The sequence below is a fragment of the Oryctolagus cuniculus genome, chromosome 18, assembly GCF_051225735.1.
Source record: "Oryctolagus cuniculus isolate XC-2025 breed Fujian yellow rabbit chromosome 18, ASM5122573v1, whole genome shotgun sequence".
Lineage (NCBI taxonomy): Eukaryota > Metazoa > Chordata > Mammalia > Lagomorpha > Leporidae > Oryctolagus > Oryctolagus cuniculus.
In genome coordinates, this window is record NC_142884.1 from 2,766,217 (window position 1) to 2,791,422 (window position 25,206).

The 25,206-nt window shown below is 43.3% G+C and overlaps 1 protein-coding gene and 1 long non-coding RNA gene across 4 annotated transcripts; one reads left to right on the forward strand and one right to left on the reverse strand.

Moving 5' to 3' along the window:
- The first annotated feature begins 4,316 nt into the window (after positions 1–4,316).
- On the forward strand, positions 4,317–21,228 carry LOC149120697 (uncharacterized). Its single transcript, XR_016225128.1, has 2 exons — positions 4,317–14,484; positions 14,540–21,228. It is a non-coding gene; the product is annotated as an uncharacterized LOC149120697 (long non-coding RNA).
- ZNF582 (zinc finger protein 582) lies at positions 13,576–25,206 on the reverse strand. Of its 3 annotated transcripts, none has more exons than XM_070063460.2 (5): positions 24,864–25,206; positions 23,479–23,584; positions 21,577–21,703; positions 21,213–21,308; positions 13,576–16,735 (listed from the first exon to the last, which is right to left on the reverse strand). In XM_070063460.2, exons 3-5 carry the CDS (start codon positions 21,608–21,610, stop codon positions 15,417–15,419), a joined length of 1,449 nt encoding a protein of 482 aa, XP_069919561.1. In that variant the 5' UTR covers positions 21,611–21,703; positions 23,479–23,584; positions 24,864–25,206; the 3' UTR covers positions 13,576–15,416. The 3 variants fall into 3 exon arrangements, with proteins under 3 accessions (XP_069919561.1, XP_069919560.1, XP_069919562.1); XM_070063459.2 differs by having other exon boundaries at positions 23,496–23,584; positions 24,864–25,205; XM_070063461.2 differs by lacking the exon at positions 23,479–23,584 and having other exon boundaries at positions 24,864–25,205.

The window sequence follows — 25,206 nt, forward strand, 5'->3', positions numbered from 1 at the left end:
AGTGCCTGGAATATCAGAAGAAGAGGACTCAAGTATTGGGCCCCTGGCACCTGCACGGGAGACCTGGATGGAGTTCCAGCCTCCTGGCTTCAGCGTGGCCCAGTCCTGGCCCTGATGGAGTGAATCAATGAACGGAAGACTTCTTTCTTTGTCTCTCCTTCTCCCTCTCTCTCTGTAACTCTGCTTTTCCAGTAAATAAAGAAATTTGAAACACGCACTGCAGCACAGAGCTGGCATGGAAGTGGAGGAGCTGAGACTGGAACCAAGCATTCTGGTAGAAATGCAGACGTGTCCCATAATTTCTTTATCCAGTCTACTGTTGATGGGCATTTAGGTTGGTTCCAGGTCTTGCCTATTGTGAATTGTGCTGCAATAAACATTAGGGTGCAGACCGCTTTTTTGTTTGCCAATTTAAATTCCTTTGGGTAAATTCCAAGGAGTGGGATGGCTGGGTCGAACAGTAGGGTTATCTTCAGGTTTCTGAGGAATCTCCAGACTGACTTCCATAGTGGCTTCACCAGTTTGCATTCCCACCAACAGTGGGTTAGTGTCCCTTTTTCCCCACATCCTCGCCAGCATCTGTTGTTGGTAGATTTCTGCATGTGAGCCATTCTAACCGGGGTGAGGTGAAACCTCATTGTGGTTTTGATTTGCATTTCCCTGATTGCTAATGACCTTGAACATTTTTTCATGTGCCTGTTGGCCATTTGGATTTCCTCTTTTGGAAAATGTCTATTGAGGTCCTTGGCCCATCTCTTAAGTGGGTTGTTGGTTTTGTTTTTGTGGAGTTTCTTGATACTCATTTTCATGGTAACTAATGGAGCCGATCATATTTTCATGTTCTTGTTGGATATTTGTTTTTCCACTGGGGAAATACTGGCTTAAATCTTTTGCCATTCTTTAAACAGTTGTCCCCTCTTGTTGGGTCATAACTCATCTTATCTTCTGTATACTGGACCTGTAGGAGATAATGATTTCCAAATATTCTATCTCATTCTTGAGTTTTCCTCTTCACTCTTTTCATAGTGTCTTTGATGCAAAAAAAAACACATTTAATTTTGAAGAAGTCCAATTTAATCCTTTATTGTAGTTAAGTGTTGATGTAATGTCTCAGAAACCATTGCAATATCCAAGGGAAGATTTATCCTGATTTTTACCCCTTGTATTTAGATCTTCGATGCATTTTGAATTATTTTTTACATGTGCCATAAGGTAATGGAACATTTTTTTGTATGTGCATATCTAGTTGTTGAGAAGATGTTTCCTCCATTAGTCCTGCACCCTTCTTGAAACAATTGAGAGGAATAGGAACTGTGGCGTAGTAGGTAAAGCCACCACCTGCAATGCTAGCATCCATTATGTGCATTTGAGTCCTGACTGTTCTACTTTCCTGTTATTCTGCCTGGAAAAGCAATAGAAGATATGGCCCAAGTCCCTGAGTCCCTGCCACCCACATGAGAGACCTGGAAAAATCTCCTGGCCCCTAGCTTCAGCCTGGCCCAGCTACAGCTGCTGCAGGCATTTGGGATATAAGTCAGTGGATGCAAGCTTTCTCTCTCTCCCTCTCTCCCTCTCCCTTTCCCTCTCCTTGCCTCTCTCCCTCTTCCTTTCTCTCCCTCTCTCCCTCTCTCCCCCCCTTCCTCTCCCTCTCTCTGTCTTTCCCTCTCCCTCTCCCTTTCCCTCTCTTTGCCTCTCTCCCTCTTCCTTTCTCTCCCTCTCTCCATCTTTCCTTCTCCCTCTCTCTCCCTCGCTCTCTCTCCCTCTCCCTCACTTCCTCTCCCTCTCTCTACCTCTGTCTTTCCCTCTCCCTCTCTCTCCCTCTCTCTGTCTTTCCCTCTCCCTCTCTCTCCCTCACTCCCTCTCACTCTCTCTCCCTCGCTCCCTCTCCCTCTGTATCCCTCTCTTGCTCTCTCTCTCTAACTCAGCTTTTCAAATAAATAAATAAAATATTTTTAGAAAGAAAATCAACCAATTATAGAGGACTCTTAATTGTATTCCATTTGCTGTATGTCTGCCTTTATGTCGGTAATCAATTTTGAAATATGGAAATGTTGATTTTTCAACTTCTGAAAGAGTGTTTTGGCTTCTTGAGATCTTTTGCACTTCCACATGAATTTTAGAACATCTTTCTATTTCTGTTAAAAGAGGTCATTTCAATTTTTATAGTAATCACATTGAATCAGTAGATCACTCTGGAGAGTATTTGCCATCTTAATGTTAAATCTTCTAATCCCTATATTGGGGTCTCTTTTCATTTATGTAAGTTCACTTTCTTTCAGCAATGATTTATAGTTTTCAATGTCCAAGTCTGGTACCTTCTCGTTTATTCCCAAGATTTTATCCACTTTGATAGAATGTGAATGGAACTGCTTTCTTAATTTATGTTTTGTATTCATTGTTGTTACAGAAATGCAATGTGTTTTGTGTGTTGTTTCATATCCTGTAATTTTGCTGAACTTTGTTATTAGTTCTAATGGTTTCTGTGTGGATTCTTTAGGATTTCTGATGTATATGATCTTGCCCCCTAAAAATAGTTTCATTTCTTCATTTCTAATCTTGGTGGCTTTTATTTCTTTTTCTAGTACAACCACTCTGGCTAGAACTTCGAATGAAATGGTAAATAGAAGAGCTGAAAGAGGACATCCTTGTCTTTTTCCTGACCTTCCAGGGAAAGCACCGTTTTTCCCATACTCATCCCCTTTATCATGTGGCTGGAGCTTCTTTCTTTTTTTTAATTTTTTTATTTTTTTTTATTTTAATTTTTGACAGGCAGAGTGGACAGTGAGAGAGACAGAGAGAAAGGTCTTCCTTTCGCCATTGGTTCACCCTCCAATGGCCACCACGGCCAGCGCACTGCGGCCGGCGCACCGCACTGATCCAAAGCCAGGAGCCAGGTGCTTATCCTGGTCTCCCATGGGATTCAGGGCCCAAGCACTTGGGCCATCCTACACTGCCTTCCCGGGCCACAGCAGAGAGCTGGCCTGGAAGAGGGGCAACCGGGACAGAATCCGGCACCCCGACCGGGACTAGAACCCGGTGTGCCAGCGCCACAAGGCGGAGGATTAGCCCAGTGAGCCACGGCGCTGGCCTGGAGCTTCTTTCTATCTCCAGCTTATTGAGCATTTTTGTCAGGAAAGGGATTGAATTTTAGCAACTTAGTGTCTGCATCAATTGAGATGATGTCTTTTCTTTTCATCTACTAATGTGGTGCATTATTTCTGTACTCTAGAATGTGGTGCATTTGCATCTCCTTTGCATTCCTGGAATAATATCACTTGCTCCTGATGTATAAGTGCACATTTTTAGTATACTACTGCATCCTTCTAGTATTTTGCAGGGGACTTTTCCGTTTATATTCCCTTTCACATAAAATTCCACGTTTCTCAACATTCGTGAATTAACAAGAGAGAAATCTTTCATCTGCAGGTTCACTCCCCAGATGACCACAATGGCCAGAGCTGGGCTGATCCAAAACCAGGAGCCAGGAGCTTCTTCCAGGTCTCCCACATGAGTGCAGGGGCCCAAGGACTTGGGACAACTTCTACCGCTTTTCAAAAGTGGAACAGCCAGGACTCAAACTGGCGCCCACATGGGATGCTAGTGCTGCAAGCTGGGATTTTTTTTTATTTGACAGGTAGATTTACAGAGAGAGACAGAGAGAAAGGTCTTCCTTCCATTGGTTCACCCCCCAAGTGGCCGCTATGGCCAGTGCATTGCACCGGCGCACCGCGCTGATCCGAAGGCAGGAGCCAGGTGCTTCTCCTGGTCTCCCATGGGGTGCAGGGCCCAAGTACTTGGGCCATCCTCCACTGCACTCCCGATTCACAGCAGAGAGCTGGCCTGGAAGAGGAGCAACTGGGACAGAATCCAGCACCCTGACCGGGACTAGAACCCGGTGTGCCGGCACTGCAAGGTGGAGGATTAGCCTAGTGAGCCACAGTGCTGGCCTCACTGAATAAATTTTCTAAGCATTGTTTTTCTATACCTTCAGAATTCCTAAGACATGTGTAGGTTGTCACTTGATGGTGTCCCATAGGTCCTGAAAACTCTTCTGTTTTCCATCTTCTTCTTCCTATCCTTCTCCTTTTATTTTTTTTAACATTTATTAAATGAATATAAATTTCCAAAGTACAGCTTATGGATTACAATGGCTCCCCCCCCATAACTTCCATCCCACCCACAACCCTCCCCATCCCACTCCCTCTCCTCTTCCATTCACTTCAAGATTCATTTTTCCAGTGCCGCGGCTCAATAGGCTAATACTCCACCTTGCGGCACCATCACACTGGGTTCTAGCCCCAATTGGGGCACCGGGTTCTGTCCCGGTTGCCCCTCTTCCAGGCCAGCTCTCTGTGGCCCGGGAGTGCAGCAGAGGATGGCCCAAGTGCTTGGGCCCTGCACCCCATGGGAGACCAGGAGAAGCACCTGGCTCCTGCTTTTGGATCACCCAGTGCGCTGGCCGCAGCAGCCATTGGAGGGTAAACCAACGGCAAAAGGAAGACCTCTCTCTCTCTCTCTCTCTCTCTCACTGTCCACTCTGCCTGTCAAAAAAAAAGATTCATTTTTAAATATCTTTATATACAGAAGAATAATTTAGCATATATTAAGTAAAGATTTCAACAGTTTGCAGAAACACAAAGAGTAAAATACTGTTTGAGTACTAGTTATAGCATTAAATCACAATGTACAGCACATTAAGGACAGAGATCCTACACGAGGAGGAAGTGCACAGTGACTCCTGTTGTTGACTTAACAATTTGACACTCTTGTTTATGGTGTCAGTAATCACCCTAGGATCTTGACAGGAGTTGCCAAGTCTATGGAGGCCTTTTGAGTTCTCTGACTCTAATCATATTTAGACAAGGTCGTAGTCAAAGTGGAAGTTCTCTCCTCCCTTCAGAGAAAGGTACCTCCTTCTTTGATGACCTGTTCTTTCCACTGGGATCTCACTCACAGACATCTTTCATTTAGGTCATTTTTTTTTTTTTTTGCCAGAGTGTCTTGGCTTTTCATGCCTGAAATACTCTCATGGGCTTTTCAGCTGTATCTGAATGCCTTTAGGGCTGATTCTGAGGCCAGAGTGCTGTTCAGGACATCTGCCATTCTATGAGTCTGCTGAGTATCTCACTTCCCATGTTGGATCGCTCTCCCCTTTATTCTATCGGTTAGTATTAGTAGGCACTAGACTTGTTTATGTGATCCCTTTGGCTCTTAGTCCTTTCATTATGATCAATTGTGAAAAGAAACTGATCACTTGGACTAGTGAGAAAGCATTGGTGCATGCCACCTTGATGGGATTGAATTGGAATCCCCTGGCACATTTCTAACTCTACCACTTGGGGCAAGATAATTTGGGATTGAGCATGTCCCAAATTGTACATCTCTTCCCTCTCTTATTCCCACCCATATATTTAACAGGTATCACTTTTCAGTTAAGTTTCAACACTTAAGAATAATTGTGTATCAATTATAGAGTTCAATCAATAGTATTAAGTGGAACAAAAAAAATACTAAAAGGGGTAAAGTATTAAGTTGTTCATCAACAGTCGGGACAAGGGCTGATCAAGTCACTGTTTCTCATAGTGTCCATTTCACATCAACAGGTTTCCTTTTTGGTCTCGGTTAGTTGTCACTGACCAGGAAGAATGTATGATATTTGTCCCTTGGGACTGGCTTATTTCACTCAGCATGATTGAGACAGTAATAAAGGCCCTCCCAACAGAGAAAAGCCCAGGACCAAATGGATTCACTGCTGAATTCTATCAGACATTCAAAGAAGAACTAACTCCAATTCTTCTCAAACTATTCAGAACAATTGAAAAAGAGGGAATCCTCCCAAATTCTTTCTATGAAGCCAGCATCACCTTAATCCCTAAGCTGGATAAAGATGCAGCATTGAAAGAAAATTACAGACCAATATCCCTGATGAACATAGATGCAAAAATCCTCAATAAAATTCTCGCCAATGGAATACAACAACACTGGCCGGCGCCACGGCTCAACAGGCTAATCCTCCATCTAGCGGCACTGGCACACTGGGTTCTAGTCCCAGTTGGGGCGCCGGATTCTGTCCTGGTTGCCCATCTTCCGGGCCAGCTCTCTGCTGTGGCCCGGGAGTGCAGAGGAGGATGGCCCAAGTGCTTGGGCCCTGCACCCCATGGGAGGCCAGGAGAAGCACCTAGCTCCTGGCTCCTGCCTTTGGATAGGTGCGGTGTGCTGGCTGCGGCGGCCATTGGAGGGTGAACCAATGGCAAAAGGAAGACCTTTCTCTCTCTCTCTCTCTCTCACTGTCCACTCTGCCTGTAAAAAAAAAAAAAATACAACAACACATCAGAAAAATCATCCACCCAGACCAAGGGGGATTTATCCCTGGTATGCAGAGATGGTTCAATGTTTGCAAATCAATGTGAAGCACCACATTAACAGACTGCAGAAGAAAAACCATATGATTATCTCAAAAGATGCCGAGAAAGCATTCGATAAAATTCAACATCCTTTCATGATGAAAACTCTAAGCAAACTGGGTATAGAAGGAACATTCCTCAATACAACCAAAGCAATTTATGAAAACCCACGGCCAGCATTCTATTCAGGCAAGAAAAAGAAATTAAAGGAATACAAATTGGGAAGGAAGAACTCAAACTATACCTCTTTGCAGATGACATGATTCTTTATTTAGGGGATCCAAAGAACTCTACTAAGAGACTATTGGAACTCATAGAAGAGTTTGGCAAAGTAGCAGGATATAAAATCAATGCACAAAAATCAACAGCCTTTGAATACACAGGCAATGCCATGGCAGAGAAAGAACTGCTAGGATCAATCCCATTCACAATAGCTACAAAAACAATCAAACACCTTGGAATAAACTTAACCAAGGACGTTAAAGATCTCTATGATGAAAATTACAAAATCTTTAAGAAAGAAATAGAAGAGGATACCAAAAAAGGGAAAAATCTTCCAGGCTCATGGGCTGGAAGAATCAATATCATCAAAATGTCCATTCTCTGAAAAGCAATTTATAGATTCAATGCGATACCAATCAAAATACCAAAGACAATCTTCTCAGATCTGGAAAAAATGATGCTCAAATTCATATGGAGACACAGGAGGCCTCAAATAGCTAAAGCAATCTTGTACAACAAAAACAAAGCCGGAGGCATCACAATACCAGATTTCAGGACATACTACAGGGCAGTTGTTATCAAAACAGCATGGTACTGGTACAGAAGCAGATGGATAGACCAATGAACAGAATAGAAACACCAGAAATCAATCCAAACATCTACAGCCAACTTATATTTGATCAAGGATCTAAAACCAATTCCTGGAGCAAGGACCGTCTATTCAACAAATGGTGCTGGGAAAACTGGATTTCCACATGCAGAAGCATGAAACAAGACCCCTACCTTACACCTTACACAAACATCCACTCAACATGGATCAAAGACCTAAATCTATGACGTGACACTATCAAATTACTAGAGAACATTGGAGAAACCCTGCAAGATATTGACACTGGCAAAGACTTCTTGGAAAAGACCCCAGAGGCACAGGCAGTCAAAACCAAAATCAACTATTGGGATTGCATCAAATTGAGAAGTTTCTGTACTGCAAAAGAAACAGTCAGGAGAGTGAAGAGACAACCGACAGAATGGGAAAAAATATTTGCAAACTATGCAACAGATAAAGGGTTAATAACCAGAATCTACAAAGAGATCAAGAAACTCCACAAAAACAAAACCAACAACCCACTTAAGAGATGGACCAAGGACCTCAATAGACAATTTTCAAAAGAGGAAATCCAAATGGCCAACAGGCACATGAAAAAATGTTCAAGGTCATTAGCAATCAGGGAAATGCAAATCAAAACCACAATGAGGTTTCACCTCACCCCGGTGAGAATGGCTCACATACAGAAATCTACCAACAACAGATGCTGGCGAGGATGTGAGGAAAAAGGGACACTAACCCACTTTTGGTGGGTATGCAAACTGGTAAAGCCACTATGGGAGTCAGTCTGGAGATTCCTCAGAAACCTGAAGATAACCCTACCGTTCGACCCAGCCATCCCACTCCTTGGAATTTACCCAAAGGAAATTAAATTGGCAAACAAAAAAGCTGTCTTCAACTTAATGTTTGTTGCAGCCCAATTCACATTAGCGAAGACCTGGAACTAACCTAAATGCTCATCAACAGTAGACTGGATAAAGAAATTATGAGACATGTACTCTATAACATACTATACACCAGTCAAAAACAATGAAATCTGGTCATTTGCAACAAAATGGAGGAATCTGGAACACATCACGCTGAGTAAAATAAGCCAGTCCCAAAGGGACAAATATTTCCTTCTCCTTTTCTTCTTTTTGGTCTATTGCAAAAGCTTCCAGTTCAGATAGTCTTTCTTTTCCTTCACTTAGTCTGTTGCCTAGGCTTTCCACTGTATTTTCATTTGTCATATTAATTCTTCATTTCCAGCATTTCAGTTTTTTATTAGTATTTGTGTTTCCAAGAAGAATTTCTTATCCATATCACTTTCAGATTTATTTAATTCATATAACTACTTGGTGTTTTTGAGTAATCTTACCCTCATTCTTTTGAATTCCTTTTCAGGCATTTCATCAATCTCCTTGTCTTCACAACTTAATATTGAAGTTATTGTGATCATTTTGGGGAGTAATGTTGTCTTCTTTGTTCATGTTTCTATTAGTTATATGCTTATTTTTTTCATCTGGAGAAACACTTGTTGATATCTCTTCTGAGGGGAAGGACCTATAGGCAGTGGAATGCCACCACCTTTGGTGGATATCCAGAGGTGTGTGGTGGGTGGGACCAGGGAGTTCTGGCCAGCATTTTTGAGTGAGGAAGAGCCTAGGGTGACACCCAAGTTATTTGTGGTAGATCTCTATAGTCAGTAGAGAAGATAGGATGATCACTCTGGCTGGCATGATCACTGCCTCTATCCTTCTCTATGCCATGGTGGAACAAGTGCCTAGGGTGAGTTCACTGTGGCTGCAACCACCCCCTTCCCAACTCACCTCAAGTACATAGTGTGAGCATGGAGCCCTCCACCATGTCCATTCTGAGCTTCTGGGCTCAGACTCAGTAATTGCCCAAAGACCCGGCAACACCTCACACCTTTATTGGTTTCCTAGCCTATCACACAATCACAGGACTGCTGCAGTCACAAGGTGTAGGGTTCCCACAGTCGCAGGATGCAGGGGATCTACTCTCTGCCCTTTGAGCCTATCGGTCCAGAGATAATCCCCCCACACCCCATCCCTGAAGCCAGCTAACTGCCCAACAGAGGTGTCAGGTGATCCACATTGGCAAGCTGAGGCTGACACTTTGGTGGGAGAAGGGGAGGGGAGGGGAGCAATGTGCCAAGTGGGAACCTACCCCATGCCCAACGTTCCAGGCCAGACTCAAAGTCAGTGGGGACTGTGGATTTCTGACAAAATCCATCATAGGTGCACAGGCCACAGTCTTCACTCACCTTTTTCTGCAAAGGCGGTGCTTACCCTGCTGGTCACCAGGCACCTTGGAAGGTGGAAGGAAAACAATGTGCCCTCTGTCCACAAAGTTAAGTGCCACCCTGCCCCTAGCCAGTCATCTGCCCAGATTGAAAGTCAGTGGGGACTTTGAATTTCTGTGACAAAATTCACCTGAGGTATGCTGGCTGCAGCAGCCTCCACTAGCCTTATTCTGGAAGTGGGGCTTCCCACTCTGGTTGCTGGGCACCTTGCTGGGAGGCGGGGAGGGGAGCCAAGTGCCCTCCATTCACGTTAAGAGGCACCCTGCTCTCTGCCAACTCGTCTGTCTGGACTCAGCTAGTGGGGCTCACAAGGTTCTACCCCAGACAAGATCACCAGTGGAGCACTGGATTCCGTACCTGCCTCTTACCTTGTTCTGGGAAGATGGCTCCCCTGCCTGCTGCTGGCCACAGGAGTCAGTGCTGGCATCCTGTGAGCTGCCGTGTGTTTCTACAATCTCCACTGCTCCTGGGAGGCTCCCTTCTTTCTGCAGACTTTTCACTGAAAACTTCTCTCCAACTGTCTCCTAGGAAAGCAGATCCTCCCATTTTACTAGTATCTTCTCATGATCAACATCAGTGCATCTTTTCCTTATTTAGCCAGCTTGGAACTCCTCAGCAAGTCTCTTAATTCTTCTGTGTTTTTTTTTTTCTCCTACAAAAAAGAAAAAAATCATCTAGGGGCTGGCTATGTGGTATAGTGGTTAGAGCCACTGCCTGCAGTGGCAGCATCCCATATGGGCACCAGTTCAAGTCCTGGCTATTCTACTTCTGATCCAGCTCTCTGCTATGGCCTGGAAAAGCAGTGGAAGATGGCCCAAGTCCTTGGGCCCCTGTACCCATTTGGGAGACCTGGAGAGAGCTCTTGTCTCCTGATCAGCCCAGCTCTGGCCATTGCACCCATTTGGGTAGTGAACTAGCAGATGGAACGCCTCTCTCCCTGCCTCTCTGTAACTCTGCCTTTCAAATAAATAAATCTTTAAAAAAAAATCTAACCACAAGGTTATATTGAGGAATTTTGATTAGTGGGATTAACAGAGGCATTAGGAAGAGGCTGAATTTCACACCGTGAGAATCAGAACACAGGGAGATACTTTTTTCTTGGTATAATAAAAGTAAGTAAAAAACAGGAAAATTCTTTTTACTGTACATCTTTTATACATCTTCAGGTTTTTGAATGATGAGGTCATACTAGTAATCCAAATATTAACATTTTAAAATAAAGTGAAACAATTAAGAAGTACTACTAAAGTAATATGTAGGAAAAAATTTCCTTGAAATGAAAATTTTTTAAAGGCTCCAAACTACATATCCAACTTATGATCCTAAATTTCAAAGATAAACCTTTGTCAAGTGCCAGACAGAAATATGTTCTTAATGAGATAGCCAATTAGAGCCAGCCAAATACAAAACTAATCCCAGAAAATCTGTAAATATGCCACATGGCAAAGAGGAATTAAATTGCAGATAAGAATTTCAGGTTCTTGGGGCCAGTGTTGTAGCATAATAGGTTAACCTGTTGCCTGCAATGCCAATATCCCAAAATATGCACCAGTTCCACTTCCGGCTGTTCCACTTCCTATCCAGGTCCCTACTAATGCACCTGGAAGGTGGAAGATGGTGTAAATCCTTGGGCCCCTGCCATCTAAGTGGGAGACCTGAATGAAGCTCCTGGTTTCAAACTGGCCCATTCCCAGCCATTGCAGCCATTTGGGGAGTGACCCAGTGGATAGAAGATCTATCATCACCCTCTCTAACTCTGCCTTAGAAATGGACACATTTTTTAAAGGAATTAAGGTTCTTAATCAGACGACTTTTAAGGTCAGATAATCCTGAATTACACATATGAGGCCCTAAAAGTGGGAAAGAGGCAGAAGGGTCAGCATCAGACTTGTCTGGTAACTGCTGGCTTTGAGATGGAAGAGTGACACCAAGCCAAGAAATGGGGTTAGCCTCTAGAAGCTGAAAAAGCCAAGAAAAGGATTCTCCCATTCTACTTCCTAAGGAGAACTCACACCTGCCAATATCTTGATTTTTGTCTATAGAGACCTATTCAGAATATTGACTTCCAGCTAAATGTTTTTTAAAAATATAGTATTTTTTAAAAGATTTGTTTAAGAGGTAGAGCTAGAGAGAGGAAGAGATAAGGAAGGTCTTCCATTCACTGGTTCACTCCCCAAATGGCCACAATGGTCAGAGCTGAGCAGATCTGAGCCAGGAGCCAATAGCTTTTTCTGGGTTTCCCACACAGGTGCAGGGACCCAGGCACTTTGGTATCTTCCACTGCTTTCCCAGGCCATAAGCTGAGAGCTGGATCAGAAGAAAAGCAGCCAGGACTCAAACCAGCACCCACATGGAATACTGGAGACAAAGACAGAGGCTTAGCCTCCCAGGACACAGCACCAGCCTCAATAAACCTGTTCTAAGCTGTTAAATTTGCATAATTTGTTATAATAGCAATAGGAAACAAATATACCTATATAGGCCAAGATAACCAGACTAGTACTGGGTTTCTCCAAGACCAGAAGCCTGACTTCACTGACAGGACATCTGTAGAGTAATAAGAAAAAAACCCTGCAGTCCAAGAATGTTGTTCTCACCTAAGATATAATTTCTGATGGTGCAAGAAAATTTTGGAATATAGAGTCACAAATGACCATTTACTGAATAACTATGAATAACTAAGACAACAGTCCAGTAAGTAGCATATGAACTGAAACTGGAAAGCAATGAAAAATGGGACCAGCAATGATTATTACTGAGTTTGTGTAAATTTAGTGGCAATATGGGTAAGTCTGAGAATAGAAGTATCAAAACATTGAACTCAGAGACCTATTAGCTCAGTTTTCATTAGCTTGTGGAAAGATTTAAAAATGAGCTTTCAAGTGTACTCCTCCTACTGAATACATCTTTTCTTTCCATATCTCACAAACAAAAGCTAACTACTGAGCTTGTAACAGACTAAAGTGTTCAACACATCAATAATGCCTGGCCTTGGGAAAGCCAGCTCAAGTTGGAAACTAATCTGATTTAGCCCAGGCAGCATGACCAGAGGACTGAATTTATTGTAACAGACTGTAAAGGGATACAAATAACTAAGAGCACAGGAAGCATCTAGGCTGAACAGGCCTTGTCCCAGTCAACAAAACACTGAACGCTCCTAACACAGAACTTTTTATCTTTCAGATGCCAAATAATATCCCGCTATTTCCTCCTAACGATTAAACCATCAAGCAGCTTTTTCAATGAACTATGTTAACATCCATGACTAATAAAATACCATTATCAGGCACACAACCAGCTCCAGCACCCATCTGTTCCTGACTTGCCATTAGTCACATTCTCGGCAGCTTAAACTCCCTTTCATACTTCTTGTGAGATCAGGCCCACACTGCAGTTCAATAGGCTAATCCTACACCTGGAGCGCTGGCACCCCAGGTTCTAATCCTGACTGGAGCACCAGATTCTGTCCCTGTTGCCCCTCTTCCAGGCCAGCTCTCTGCTGTGGCCTGGGAGTGCAGTGGAGGATGGCCCAGGTCCTTGGGCCCTGCACCCGCATGGGAGACCAGGAGAAGCACCTGGCTCCTGGCTTTGGGTCAGCGCAGTGCGCCGGCTACAGTGCGCAGTGGCCATTGGGGGGTGAACCAATGGAAAAGGAAGACTTTTCTCTCTGTCCACTGCCTGTCAAAAAAAAAAGTGTGTGAGGTCATTCTGATCAAGTAATGACTATTAAGATGGGGAGATAACCACTATCCTAAGGGCACAGTGGAAATTCCAATTAATCCTTTGAGTTTTAAAACTCAGCTAAATTTTTCTTTAATAAGAAATAACAGATCAAGTGACAGGCTGAAAACCAATGGATCAGCAAGTGTACCAGGCAAACAAACATCAGGTACCAAAAGAACTGCCCTAGGCCAAGGGTTGGCAAACTTTAAGAGTCAGAGACTAAGTATGCTTTTGTGGTCATGTAAACTGCTGTGCCTACTCATTTCTGATGTAGCTGTGCAGATGCAGTCAGATGATAAACAAATGAGCATGGCTGTGTTCCAGTAAGACTTTATTCATCAAAGAGGCAGCAGGCTGGATTTGGCTAGTAAACCTCTGTGGTAGGCAAAATTGGTTATTATGTAATTATAAAACCTACAATTCATAATGAAGGGTTAGTAATGTATTTTATAGGCAAAGAACATAAATTAAAAAGCAAATGTCTCTGGAAGTTCAAGATCTAGGTTCAAAAAAACTTCAATTTTAAGAAATTCTGTGCCTGTAAGTCAAATTATGTAAAACATGGGAGAATTTTATCATTATAATTCATTGGCTTGATACTTATTAGAAATGTGTACCCTAAAATATGTATTTTCTCAATATTCATGGAACATACACAAAAATCAATCCTCTATTTAGCCACAAAGAAAAAAAATGTAAAATTCAAAACAGTAGGTATCTCCGGGCCACTTTTATCAATCATAATAAAGTAAAATTTTACTTAGTATGCTATTGGTTACAAGTTTACAAAATACACAACCAACAGTAACTTCACCAATAAAGGTTTAGTTTTCTTATAACAAGGCATCAAAGAAGCAGTTCTAGTTGAGTGTTGTTGATCTGGGTCAGCTTGTCTGAATCCTGTTTTCTCCTCCTGGTTCCAAGACAGCTGCAGGCATCACGCTCGCATGGCAAGATGTTTACAAGCAAGAAGTGAGAAAAGGAGTCTTCCAATACTGTTGCTGTGGATTCATTCTGAGAGGAGGAGTGTGGTGGGGGCAAGAGGCGCGGGATCACCACACAGACCCCGGGAGCTGGGTGAAAACAGGCCAGAGGCAAGCAGCCGTAGACTCGTTTATTTCAGTTGGTACAGCAGCTTAAATAACCAAGATAGCCAATCCGGTCAAGGTGTGGTTTATGCCCTAATCAATCACAGCCTGTTGCCAGGAAGGCTCTGATGCCAGGTGGTTTCCAAAGCCATCCAATCTCAGCCTGTTGCCAGGCAGGCTTGGTTGCCAGGTGGGTTTCAAAGCCATTCCTGAGTAACTGAAGCTCATTTGTCAACGGCTACTTGGCACAGCCTTCTCATTCCACCACACAATACATCTCTTCTGAATGAGAAAACTCTTTCCCCAAACCCCCAGCAGACAACACTGGCCACCACTGGGGGACATATGGCCACCCAAAGCTGCACACACTAAAAAGTTAGTATCTGATATTTTCAGACTCTAAGGCAAGGCAAAGGCTTCCATTAAGGGAAAGAGGGCATGGGTGCTGGGTAGGCAACCAGTATTTGTCTGTCATGGAATTCCTAACAGATAACCCCAATTAAGAAACACTCCCAAATTTAGACCACTCCTGAATCACAAAGTAATTAAAACTGAGATTCCTGGACTACCCTCACTCTGCCTTTATTTCGTTCTTCCATTTCCTGGATGCTTGGCAGTCTAGAATAATGCATTTAATGTGTATTTGATATAGTCTTTCAGGTTTCATGTAGATACATGACCTTGGCTGTAAAGATTCCACTGCGGGTGGTTCTGGGTGCATCTTTTGGCAGCTTATTCATTATCATCCATGGTAATTCTGTTTTATTTTTTTGTGAACCTGAGAGTAATTTGGCTTTTTGTTTTCTATTTCCAAGAAAAGGAAAACTTCAGGCTTTTGTTATGATTATTACAATGTGGTTAGAAAATGTGATTCTGAAACATATTAAACATCTTTTTCCCTTCTTCCTCTGCTTCTCAGGCAGCCATGGGTTAAACCATTTACAACCATAAAATTTTTCTTGGGATAGAAATTTTCTGACATACGATAACCTCTAAGCGAATGTATCCTCACTTGTATTAGAGTCCTGAAGACTTTCTCCAAGACACAGGTGTTAGCTTGGATCAGCCTAACCTAATAGGCTTTCCTTGTTACTTTCATTCATATGGCTGCTTGCCAACATAAATTCTCTGATAATTAATAAGGGATACGTGCTGATAGGCCTTTCTACATTTATTATATTCACATGTGTTTCTCTGTTATGCAGCTTCTGACGTTGAACAGTAGTTAAATCGTGAATTAAGGTCCTCCTACAGTCCTTATATTTATAGGGTCTTTTCTCAGTATGAGTTCCTTGATGTTGAATCAGTTGTGAGCAATGACTAAAGGCCTTCCCACATTCCTTACACTCATATGGTTTCTCACCTGTATGAATTCTATAATGCACAGTAAGATGCGAAACCCGTTTGAAGGCCCTTCCACATACTTTACATTTGTAGGGTTTCTCTCCAGTGTGAATTCTCTGATGCTGCTTAAGCTGTGAACTCACTCTAAATGTCTTTCCACATACTTTACAATCATACGGTTTCTCACCAGTATGAATTCTCTGATGTCGAATAAGAGTTGAGCCCTGATTAAAGGCCTTCCCACAGTCCTTACACTCGTAGAGTTTTCTGCCAGTATGAATAGTCTGGTGTTGAATCAGCTGAGACCGATGACTAAAGGTCTTCCCACATTCCTTGCAAGCATAGGGTTTTTCACCAGTATGGATTCTGTAATGTACTTTAAGATGTGAGATCCGATTGAAGGCCTTGCCACATTCTTTACACTGGTATGGTTTCTCTCCAGTATGAATTCGCTGATGTTCAATCAACTGTGAACTTCGACTAAAGGCCTTTGCACAATCCTTACATTCATAAGGTTTCTCCCCAGTATGAACTCTCTGGTGTTGTATGAAATTCGATCCAGAATTGAAGGCCTTCCCACATTCCTTACATTCATAGGGTTTCCTTCCAGAATGAATATTCTCATGTTGAATTAGTCGTGAGCCATATTTAAAGGCCTTCCCACATTCCTTACATTTATAGGGTTTCTCATTAGTATGAATTCCTTGATGATTAATAAGAAAATCCTCTTGCCAGAAGCTTTTTCTACATTTGTTATATACAAAATGTTTGTCTTCAGTATGAATTTTCTGATAAAAAGTAAGGGATGATTGCTGGTCAAAAGTGGGCATTTCTTCGTGACTGATTAACATTTGATTGAAAGGTCTATCTGGATTTCCTGGCTGTCTGTCAAACTGGCTTCTGCCATCCCAATCATCTTGGACACTTGAATGCTCAAGATCATTACTTGTGAGACACTCCCTTATCCCCCACTGGGGTACCTCAATTTCACAAACAGGCTGCTCTGGAGATGATACCCTGGTATCATATTGGGACTCCAACACTGAAAAAGAACAAAAAAGCAAGTGTTTTGTATTCCCTTCCCTGGAAAGAGGACTGTAGACAAAACTGAAGGTACAGACCGAAAACAGCTACAGCCCCTTCCTGTGGTTAGGCAACTGCAAAGTGAACAGGCAGAAGAGAGAAAGGGAAAATATCATGAGGTGAGATGAGGGAGGTAACCAAGTGAGAACTGATTAACAACAGGTCTAAAATGCTAGTGTGACTCACTCATCTCTGAACCATGTTTTTTTAAATGAGTGTTTCCATGAGACTCTAGAAAAGACAAAAATAATCTGTAGAGTGACAATAAGAAATCACTGGTTGCCTGAGGCTGAGAAACTGAGCAATAAGGAACACAGAGAACTATCAGGGTAAAGCAGATATTCTGTCTCGATTGTGTTGGTGGTTACATGAGTGTAGAAATCTGTCAACACTTATCAATATTATATTCAAAACATGTACTTTATTAATTTAAGTTATACCCAATAGAATACATTTTTAAGTGAGGATTTCACAAGATGAAATTAGTTAACAGTTGTATAACATGAATATAATATTATTAAATTGTACACGTAATTAAAATGTTTTATGAGTATTTTACAACGTTAAAGAATGCAAATAAAAGCAACGGAATGAGTGTGGCGCTGGATCCACACCCTGCCTCAGTGGCCAGAGGACATGTGGGAAAAGGAACGAGCCAGAGCCTGCCAGGGATGTGGCAGTACGGTAGCAGTTATTTTCACATACCCAGTGGAAGTTATGGTTATGCTGCTGCCACCTTCTGTGACAGTTCCTGTATCCAACACTGAGCTGAGCACCAACTGAGCAGAAGCCTCCTTTGGATCTTTCCACTGCTTAAAGGTAACCTTGGTAAAAGAAGGCTCTTGTTCCTTGTTTAAAGGATTAGGTCCAGTTTACTGGAGATGGGCATCCTTGCAAAGCAACAAACTTCACTGCTAATTCAAATTCCTAGAACAAGTTGAATGGGATATGTGGTCCTGATTTGACACACGGGGCAAGATTGCAGCTACAGTGGCAAGTCTCAGTTACAGTACGTAACTCCACGTGAACTAAAAAGTCTCCTTAAAGCTTGATGTGAGGATCCATGGCAGAAAGCAAATGAATGCTTTTAACTGCGGCCATAAAGTTTACCAGATGGGTGGCCTTAGAGGATGTCATGGGCACATGTCTGCTGCACACAGTGGTGTATCAGAGATTAACTCATTTTACTATTTGTGAAAATGCTAAGCGAAAACTACTGAAATACAGGATTGCCTCTACCATGGAAAATACTGAAGACTGAAAAGGCATCAGATTTTTGTGGGAATGATGTTGGCTGTCACTTTAAAATTTTACGTCACAACTACTGTGCATTTATGTATCACTGCAACAAGATCATATAAAAAGGACTTCAAAGATATTAGCTCAGATACTGTGTTTGAATGTTCAAGAGGAAGTCTATGGGTCTTTTTGCTGTGGTCCAACTATTCATCTGGCGATATAAACTGCAAACACAACCATTATGATGGCTACTTATGTATTATTTACTCAATGGTTAAAGACACCTAGTTGTTATCTTACAAGAAAGAAAGAAAACTAAGAGACTGCAGTAGACTGTGGGACAGTAAAATTAGCATGGTGCTGAAAGCTGGGTTCCTAGTGTAACAATATTGAGGCGGTGGAACCTTTAAAAAGGAGTGATTAGAGGATGGGGGCGGGGGGGCAGTGACCGCCACTGGAAGGGACTAACGCCCATCTCAGAGGAGGGCAGGTATCATGTGACTGAGTCAGCTCTCCTGAGAGGAGGCTGTTATTGAATGAGGCCTCTCCAGGTGCTAGGGCCCCTGCGCAGCAGCCAGTTCCCTTCCTGCTTTTCTGCCACTGTGAAATCACCATGAGCCCATTACTGGGACTCCAGTGCCATCCCGTTTGGGAATCACAAACCAAATAAACCTCTTTATAAGTTATCCAGTTTCAAGGATGGGAGTACAAAATCGAATTGAAAGATAACTTTATTTTCCTGCAAAAATATTTTGGAATCCATTCAGTTTTTTCATAATATGCACCTCCCATGAACTTTTTGAAGACACCTCAGATATTTAACAATGATTTAAATTGCATTTCTCTCTCTCTCTCTCTCCCTCCCTCTCTGCCTCTACTCTCTCTGTGTAACTCTTTCAAATAAATAAATCTTCAAAAAGGGGGGGGGGGGACAGCGCTGTGGCACAGAGGGTTAATGCCCTGGCCTGAAGCCCCAGCATCCCTTATAGGCGCCAGTTCAAGACCTGGCTGCTCTACTTCCCATCCAGCTCTCTGCTATGGCCTGGGAAAGCAGTAGAGGATGGCCCAAGTCCTTGGGCCCCTGCACCCATGTGGGAGACCCGGAAGAAGCTCCTGGCTCCTGGTTTCAGATCAGCACAGATCAGCACAGCTCCGGCTATTGCGGCCAACTGAGGAGTGAACCATCGGATGGAAGACCTTCCTCTCTCTTTCTCTCTCTGCCTCTCCTCTCTCTGTGTAACTCTGACTTTCAAATAAATAAATAAATCTTAAAAAAAAAATTGCATTTTAAAAAGAGTATTTTAGACAATGTATTTTTTGCCCATTCAAATTTCTTCCTCATCATGCCATTGTATTTCTTATTAATCATTGTATAGATTAATGACTTTTACACTAATCTTTTTTAAGAGATCTAAATTGTTTTATTTTAGCTTTTGCTAAATTATTTGAATGTATACACTGCATATATAAAGAATTAAATAATGGCCTATCACTCATAACTAAAGTCAAGTTTTTAAGAGCTGGTATCTTTTGATTCATGTGAGGTTTGCTATTCTTGCATTTATGTAGATGGCTGTAAATCATGTGCACTGGCTCCATATTTGTTAACCAGATGACTTTTATTTAAATTGTTAGAAGTTAAATATGTACTTACAAAAAAGAAAAAATGATAGGGATTCTGTCTAAAGAACCCAGCAACCAGGATGAAAGGATTCTCACTGGCTAAATCTGGAAAAATATGAACACGATGATAAATAATGGTATGGGATGTAATTTAAGTGATGTAAGATTGACTAATATTTGATAAAAATATTTGATAAATAATAAAATAAAAATATTTGATAAATAAAAATTTTTGATAAAAATAAATGCATAAATGATGAAAAGGAAAAAGTTCTTCTTTATAAATAAGCTAACTAATGAATGAGGAAGAATAAAGCTTTTTTTTTTTTTTTTAAATCACTATTTTGTAGTCATCGTAGGCAAGATCTGACAGAGAGAACTCTCAATGGATTCTGAATCTGGCAAATGAAAAATCTGTTGAGAGGACATTCATATGTTCTTAAAGTTCCCACAAATCATAGCGTGGCCCTCTCCTCCAGTGGCTGCCCACAGATAGAATCCAAACCCCTTAACATGGCTGCCATTCCTATTTTTCCTTTGTGCTCCTTGCCTTGCTTCCAACTCCAGCCACATTAGTCATCCTGTCTCTCAGAGGTACCAGTGCTTCCCCTGGGCAAGTCTTTGACACACACCAGCTACAGCTGATATTTTCCCAACTACAATTCAACTACCATGTCTCAGCTAAACTGTCTTATACTTGGAGAGGTCACCAGTCCCAAATGCACCCCAACAGAAACGGCTTTTTCTTTCATGTATCTGCATACACATGCATGTATGTGAATGCCTATTTTCTCCCCACAGTATAAGTTTTGTGTATGTGTGTGTGTAAATGTCGAATTCTCCCTACAGGATCAATTCCATGAAGGCAGGGATTAAGTCTGCCTACCTTACCAAAGTTTACTGTAGCACATTCTATGGTGCATAATAAAGGCTCAATATGTATTTGCTGACCAACTTGTTCCTTTAGAAAAGTAGTCAAATGGTGTGAGTGGCACAGGGGTTAAGAAACCCCTTGGGGTATCCATATCCCATATCACAGTGCCTACGTTTGAGTCCCAACTCCACTTTTGATTCTAGCTTCCTGTAACACACACCCTGGGAAGCAGCACCAATGGCTCAAGTAGTTGGGTCCCTGCCACTAACATGAGAAACTTGTACTGAGTTTTGGCTTCTGCACAGCCCACCTCTGGCTGTTGCAGGCATTTGGGGAGTGAACCACTGGATGAAAGATCCTCCTTTCTGCCTTTCAGATAATAAAAAATTTGCTAACTGGATAGAAAAAGAGAAGTGGTCAAAAGACAGAAACATCTTCCTAAAGAGAAAATGCTTTCCTCAGGAACCACCATATTTGTATTGTAGCCCTAAAATGCAAATGGAATTTTCAAATGTTTCAGGAAGGAAAGAACTACTACTCTAGTCATATGCTACTGACAAACCAACAAAGATGATAAGCTACACTTTCTGAATTTGGCAACTTGGAGGAAGATTTTCCAATGAAAGAGCCTACTTCCTTGCCAATCAGCTAACATGTGAACCTGCAGTAGCTGCTCCCTTCCCACTGATGTCTCACTCACCTGGACACAGGTCTCCTACCGTCACCCTCTCCTCTATCCAGGGCTCTCTGCCTTGCTCCAGAAAGGAGATCACATCAGGTTTGGATATGCAAAGACCTGGAGATGAAACATGCCTCCTTATTATAGTGTGTGTGAGGGGTGGCGTGAGGGAGGATAAGGTTGGGAAGCAGAACCAGGGCTTGGTCACTGAGCAAAAGGGGCATTGCAGGGACACCAGGGGAAGACATGACAGTCATCTGAGGGTGGGAAGATGCAGCTTCAGCCAATGGGCTATACTTTCACCTCAAAAATGAGCATCTAGTCACAAAATGAAGGTACTCAGAAACTGACCAGGAAGGGATGAGCATACACCAGATTACCTTACCCAATGAGACCAGGCTGCTGTAGGTCTCCAGCATCACGTCTCTGTACAAATCCCTCTGGACAGGTGCCAGCCATTGCCATTCTTCTTGAGAGAAGACTATGGCCACATCTCTGAACAACTCTGACCCCTGAAACAACAGACATGCATGATATATGTGTATTTCAATGTTTCACTGTGGTATGAGAGCAGTCGCATGGGTTTCTGCAGGAAGGGGTTGTTCTAATGAAAAGAAAGCAGGGGCTGGTTGTGAGCAGATGATAGTGGACTATGGGCCTGAGAAAAACAAAATGTTCAAACATTCCGAAACACTCCATTCTATTTCAAATCAAAGCTCTTGTGCACAGATATGGGATGGGACTAAACCATGAAAATCAAAGCAAATGCAATTTTCCTTACTGTAAGAAACAGTGTATTAAACATGTCGTCTACTCTGCTTGGCACATAATAAATTCTCAAAGTGACAGATTTATCATTTTTATCTTCATAGAATAATAATAATAATACAAAGCTTTTTGATGGACTATCTTCAAATATTCTGTTCAAAAATATTCTATAGGGGACAGCACTGTGCCACAGCAGGTAAAGGTCACCAGTGCTGGCATCCTATGTGGGCACCAGTTCGAGTCCCGGCTGCTGCACTTCTGATCCTGCTCTCTGCTATGGCCTGGGAAAGCAGAAGAAGATGGCCCAAGTCCTTGGGCCCCTGCACCCTTGTGGGAGACCCAAAGAAACTCCTGGCTCCCAGCTTCGGATCAGTGCAGCTCCAGCCATTGTGGCCAGTTGGGGAGTGAACCAGCAGATAGAAGACCTCTCTGTCTCTCTCTAACTCTTTCAAATGAATAAATAAATCTTTTTTAAAAATAAAAATATTCTATAAGAACTGTTTTAAGTGTGGGTATTCAGCCTAGTAGTTGGGATGCCCATGTGTCACATCAGTTTCCTGGTAATGTAATTCTGCGAGGCAGCAATGACGACTCAAATAACTGGGTTCCTGCTCCCGTATGGGAGGCTTGGATTGAGTTCCCAGTTCCCAGCTTCCATCCCAAAGGCCAGCCCTGGCCATTCTGGGCATTAGGGAGGGAACCAATGGATGGGAGCTTGGTCTATCTGTCTCTCAATTAAATTTTTAAGAATTTCAATTTTTTTCTATATTACAAAGAGTATTTTCATGTATGTCAACACTTTCTTGAAGAGCTAAGTTCACTGCTACATTAGAACATATCACAAGCATTTTTTATGAGAAAAACATGAAGATCACTTTTATTGAATGTGCAGTTTCCTATCAAGTGAAAAGAAAGACTCATTCGTTTATTTTATATTCATAGGTTGGATCAGATCTCCAAAGCACTTTCAAGTTCTAAACATGTGCCCATCTGACTGTCTCCCTTGCTATCACCTACCAGCCATAGCTCTGCACAGCTGTTGCTCATAAGCTGAGGAAGCTAACGCAGAGTGACCCGGCATCAAACACCTTTCAACTTCAAATTAGAGGTTGAACACCTAATCTCTAATAGAGTCCCAGCTAAGCCTCAATTACACAAGGACACATAACTCTCTTCCAAAGCAGAACACTGCAACAAGGCTGAATTTGAGTCCAACCAGCACCACTTCCCCATGTAATCACTAATAGTAAGTGCTGATTTCTGTCTCTTCAAACTTCAGTTCCTACAATGGATGCTCTCAATTCCTAATTGGAAAGGGACTTCAGCTCCACTTAGCCTCCTGGCAGAAGACTGAACCATGAGGAGATACAGAATCCTATACAGCATGAATCCACGAGGAGGGAGCAATGGGAGAGGGACTGGTTGTGCAGACCTTTTAATTCCCTAAAATGGGAACCTCTGAGAACCGAATTCCTGCGTGGAACCCACATGCCAAGTTTCAGGATAAGCAAATATTTACATGATTTTAAAACTCACGAGGGACATGACTTTTAGAATTTCAAGGGCTGACGAGTTCTCCTCCTGGATCCTCCCTTGGGGAAGGGCAGACTCCTGAGGTGGCAGAGCTGGGGGAGGAAAGAGCAAACATGAGAGGCTAGGCTTGCCTGACAGCTCCCAGAATGCCAAGGTTCAAGTCCCTGCCTGCTGGCCCTCCACCAACCACAAAAATTAGAGCGTTGGGACAAACCGTCATCTTAAAACAACCTCAGGACATCACCATTAGCTGCCAAGGAGACAGGGAACCATGGTTCTTTCTGTCCTGTTTCTACTAAATACTCAGAAGTCCTGCCTTCTCTGCAGACGCAAATCTGAGGGAGGAATGCTGAGACCTGTTCTCACTGAATCCCACCTCAAGGACAAGGAGGGCTCTCAGCAGCCCAGGGATCACAGAGCACCCGCATAATCTGCATCCTCGGTCCGAAATAAAGCCTTGCCAGCACCGAGCCATCTGACTTTGTCACGTATCAAATGTCACACCAGGAGGCTACCTGGCTCTTTTTGGCACGTCCAAGTTCACAAAGAGCCCCACAACTCAACCTGAGGCTGCATGGGTTCTGCCCTAAGAAACAGGGTGGGGCTGCAGGGGACAAGTGGACAACTTAGATGGAGCAGGCCCAGTGCTCCATTATCAGCACACGCATATGCCCTTCCATTAGACACGGCAGTGTACAAAACTGCACACACAGTGTCACCTGCCGTAAAACTGGAAATCAGTACACACCAGGCACTTCTGGTGCCAAATGACTGGGTTAATTCTGAGGCAGCTTTAGTGTGCAATGCCAAGCAAAAAAAAAAAAAAGTCCATAATATGTATCCTTTGTACAATATGAAATCAGTCAGCAAAACAAAAGCCAAGCCCATGCATCCACCGACTCGAACGGTAGATACTAAGTATTAAGAGCGTTCTCGTTTAAACCACTTCTCTAGTTTATCGTCAAGTGTGTGGCACTTTGGACAGCACCTTGCACGTCACAGCCATTTAATTCTAAGCAATGCGTAAGTGAAATAGTCCCTGGAGCTGCCGAACATGCTGGAACAGGCAGTCGCACGATGACGTCTGTCAGTATTACTGGAATCGCCGTAGAACGCTCTCGCACACGCAGGGCCTGGATTGACTCGCCTGTTCCACTGCTAAACAGGGAATTCGACCGAGGTCGTCTAAAACGTCCCCGAGTGCCAGGCTGCTTCTAAACTACTACTAGTTCCAAACCTTTTGGGATCACGTCATTGAGTCCTGGAGGCAGTTACTGCACCCGCGTGTCAGCGGACGCATGGAAGCACACTGCACCCCAGTTTCAACCAAACGCTAGTATTCGAAAGGGCCACGGGCCCCTCCACACCCACCTACGAGGTCCAGGGGCCTGGGCTATGACGCTGGGCGCCGAAAGGGGGCGCTGGCGGGGCCCGTGCCCCAGGGGCCGGCGGGAGACGTAGTCCTGAGCGGGAAAAGCCACACACTGGCGCCGGCGCCGGACGTCCCGGCTTCTCGCAGGTCCGAGGCCTGCCTGGCCGTGGGTCTCGCTCCCGCTAACTCCCAGGAACGCCCGGAAAGCTCCAGAAGCCCTCACGCGCCGCCGCCTCGGGCCCAGGTGCCGCCGGCGCCGCTGAGCGCTCCCAGCCCGGCAGCGGTGGAGTGGCCGCCCGGAGCCGGAAGATGGCGCAGACGCACAAAGCACCGCCGGCGCGG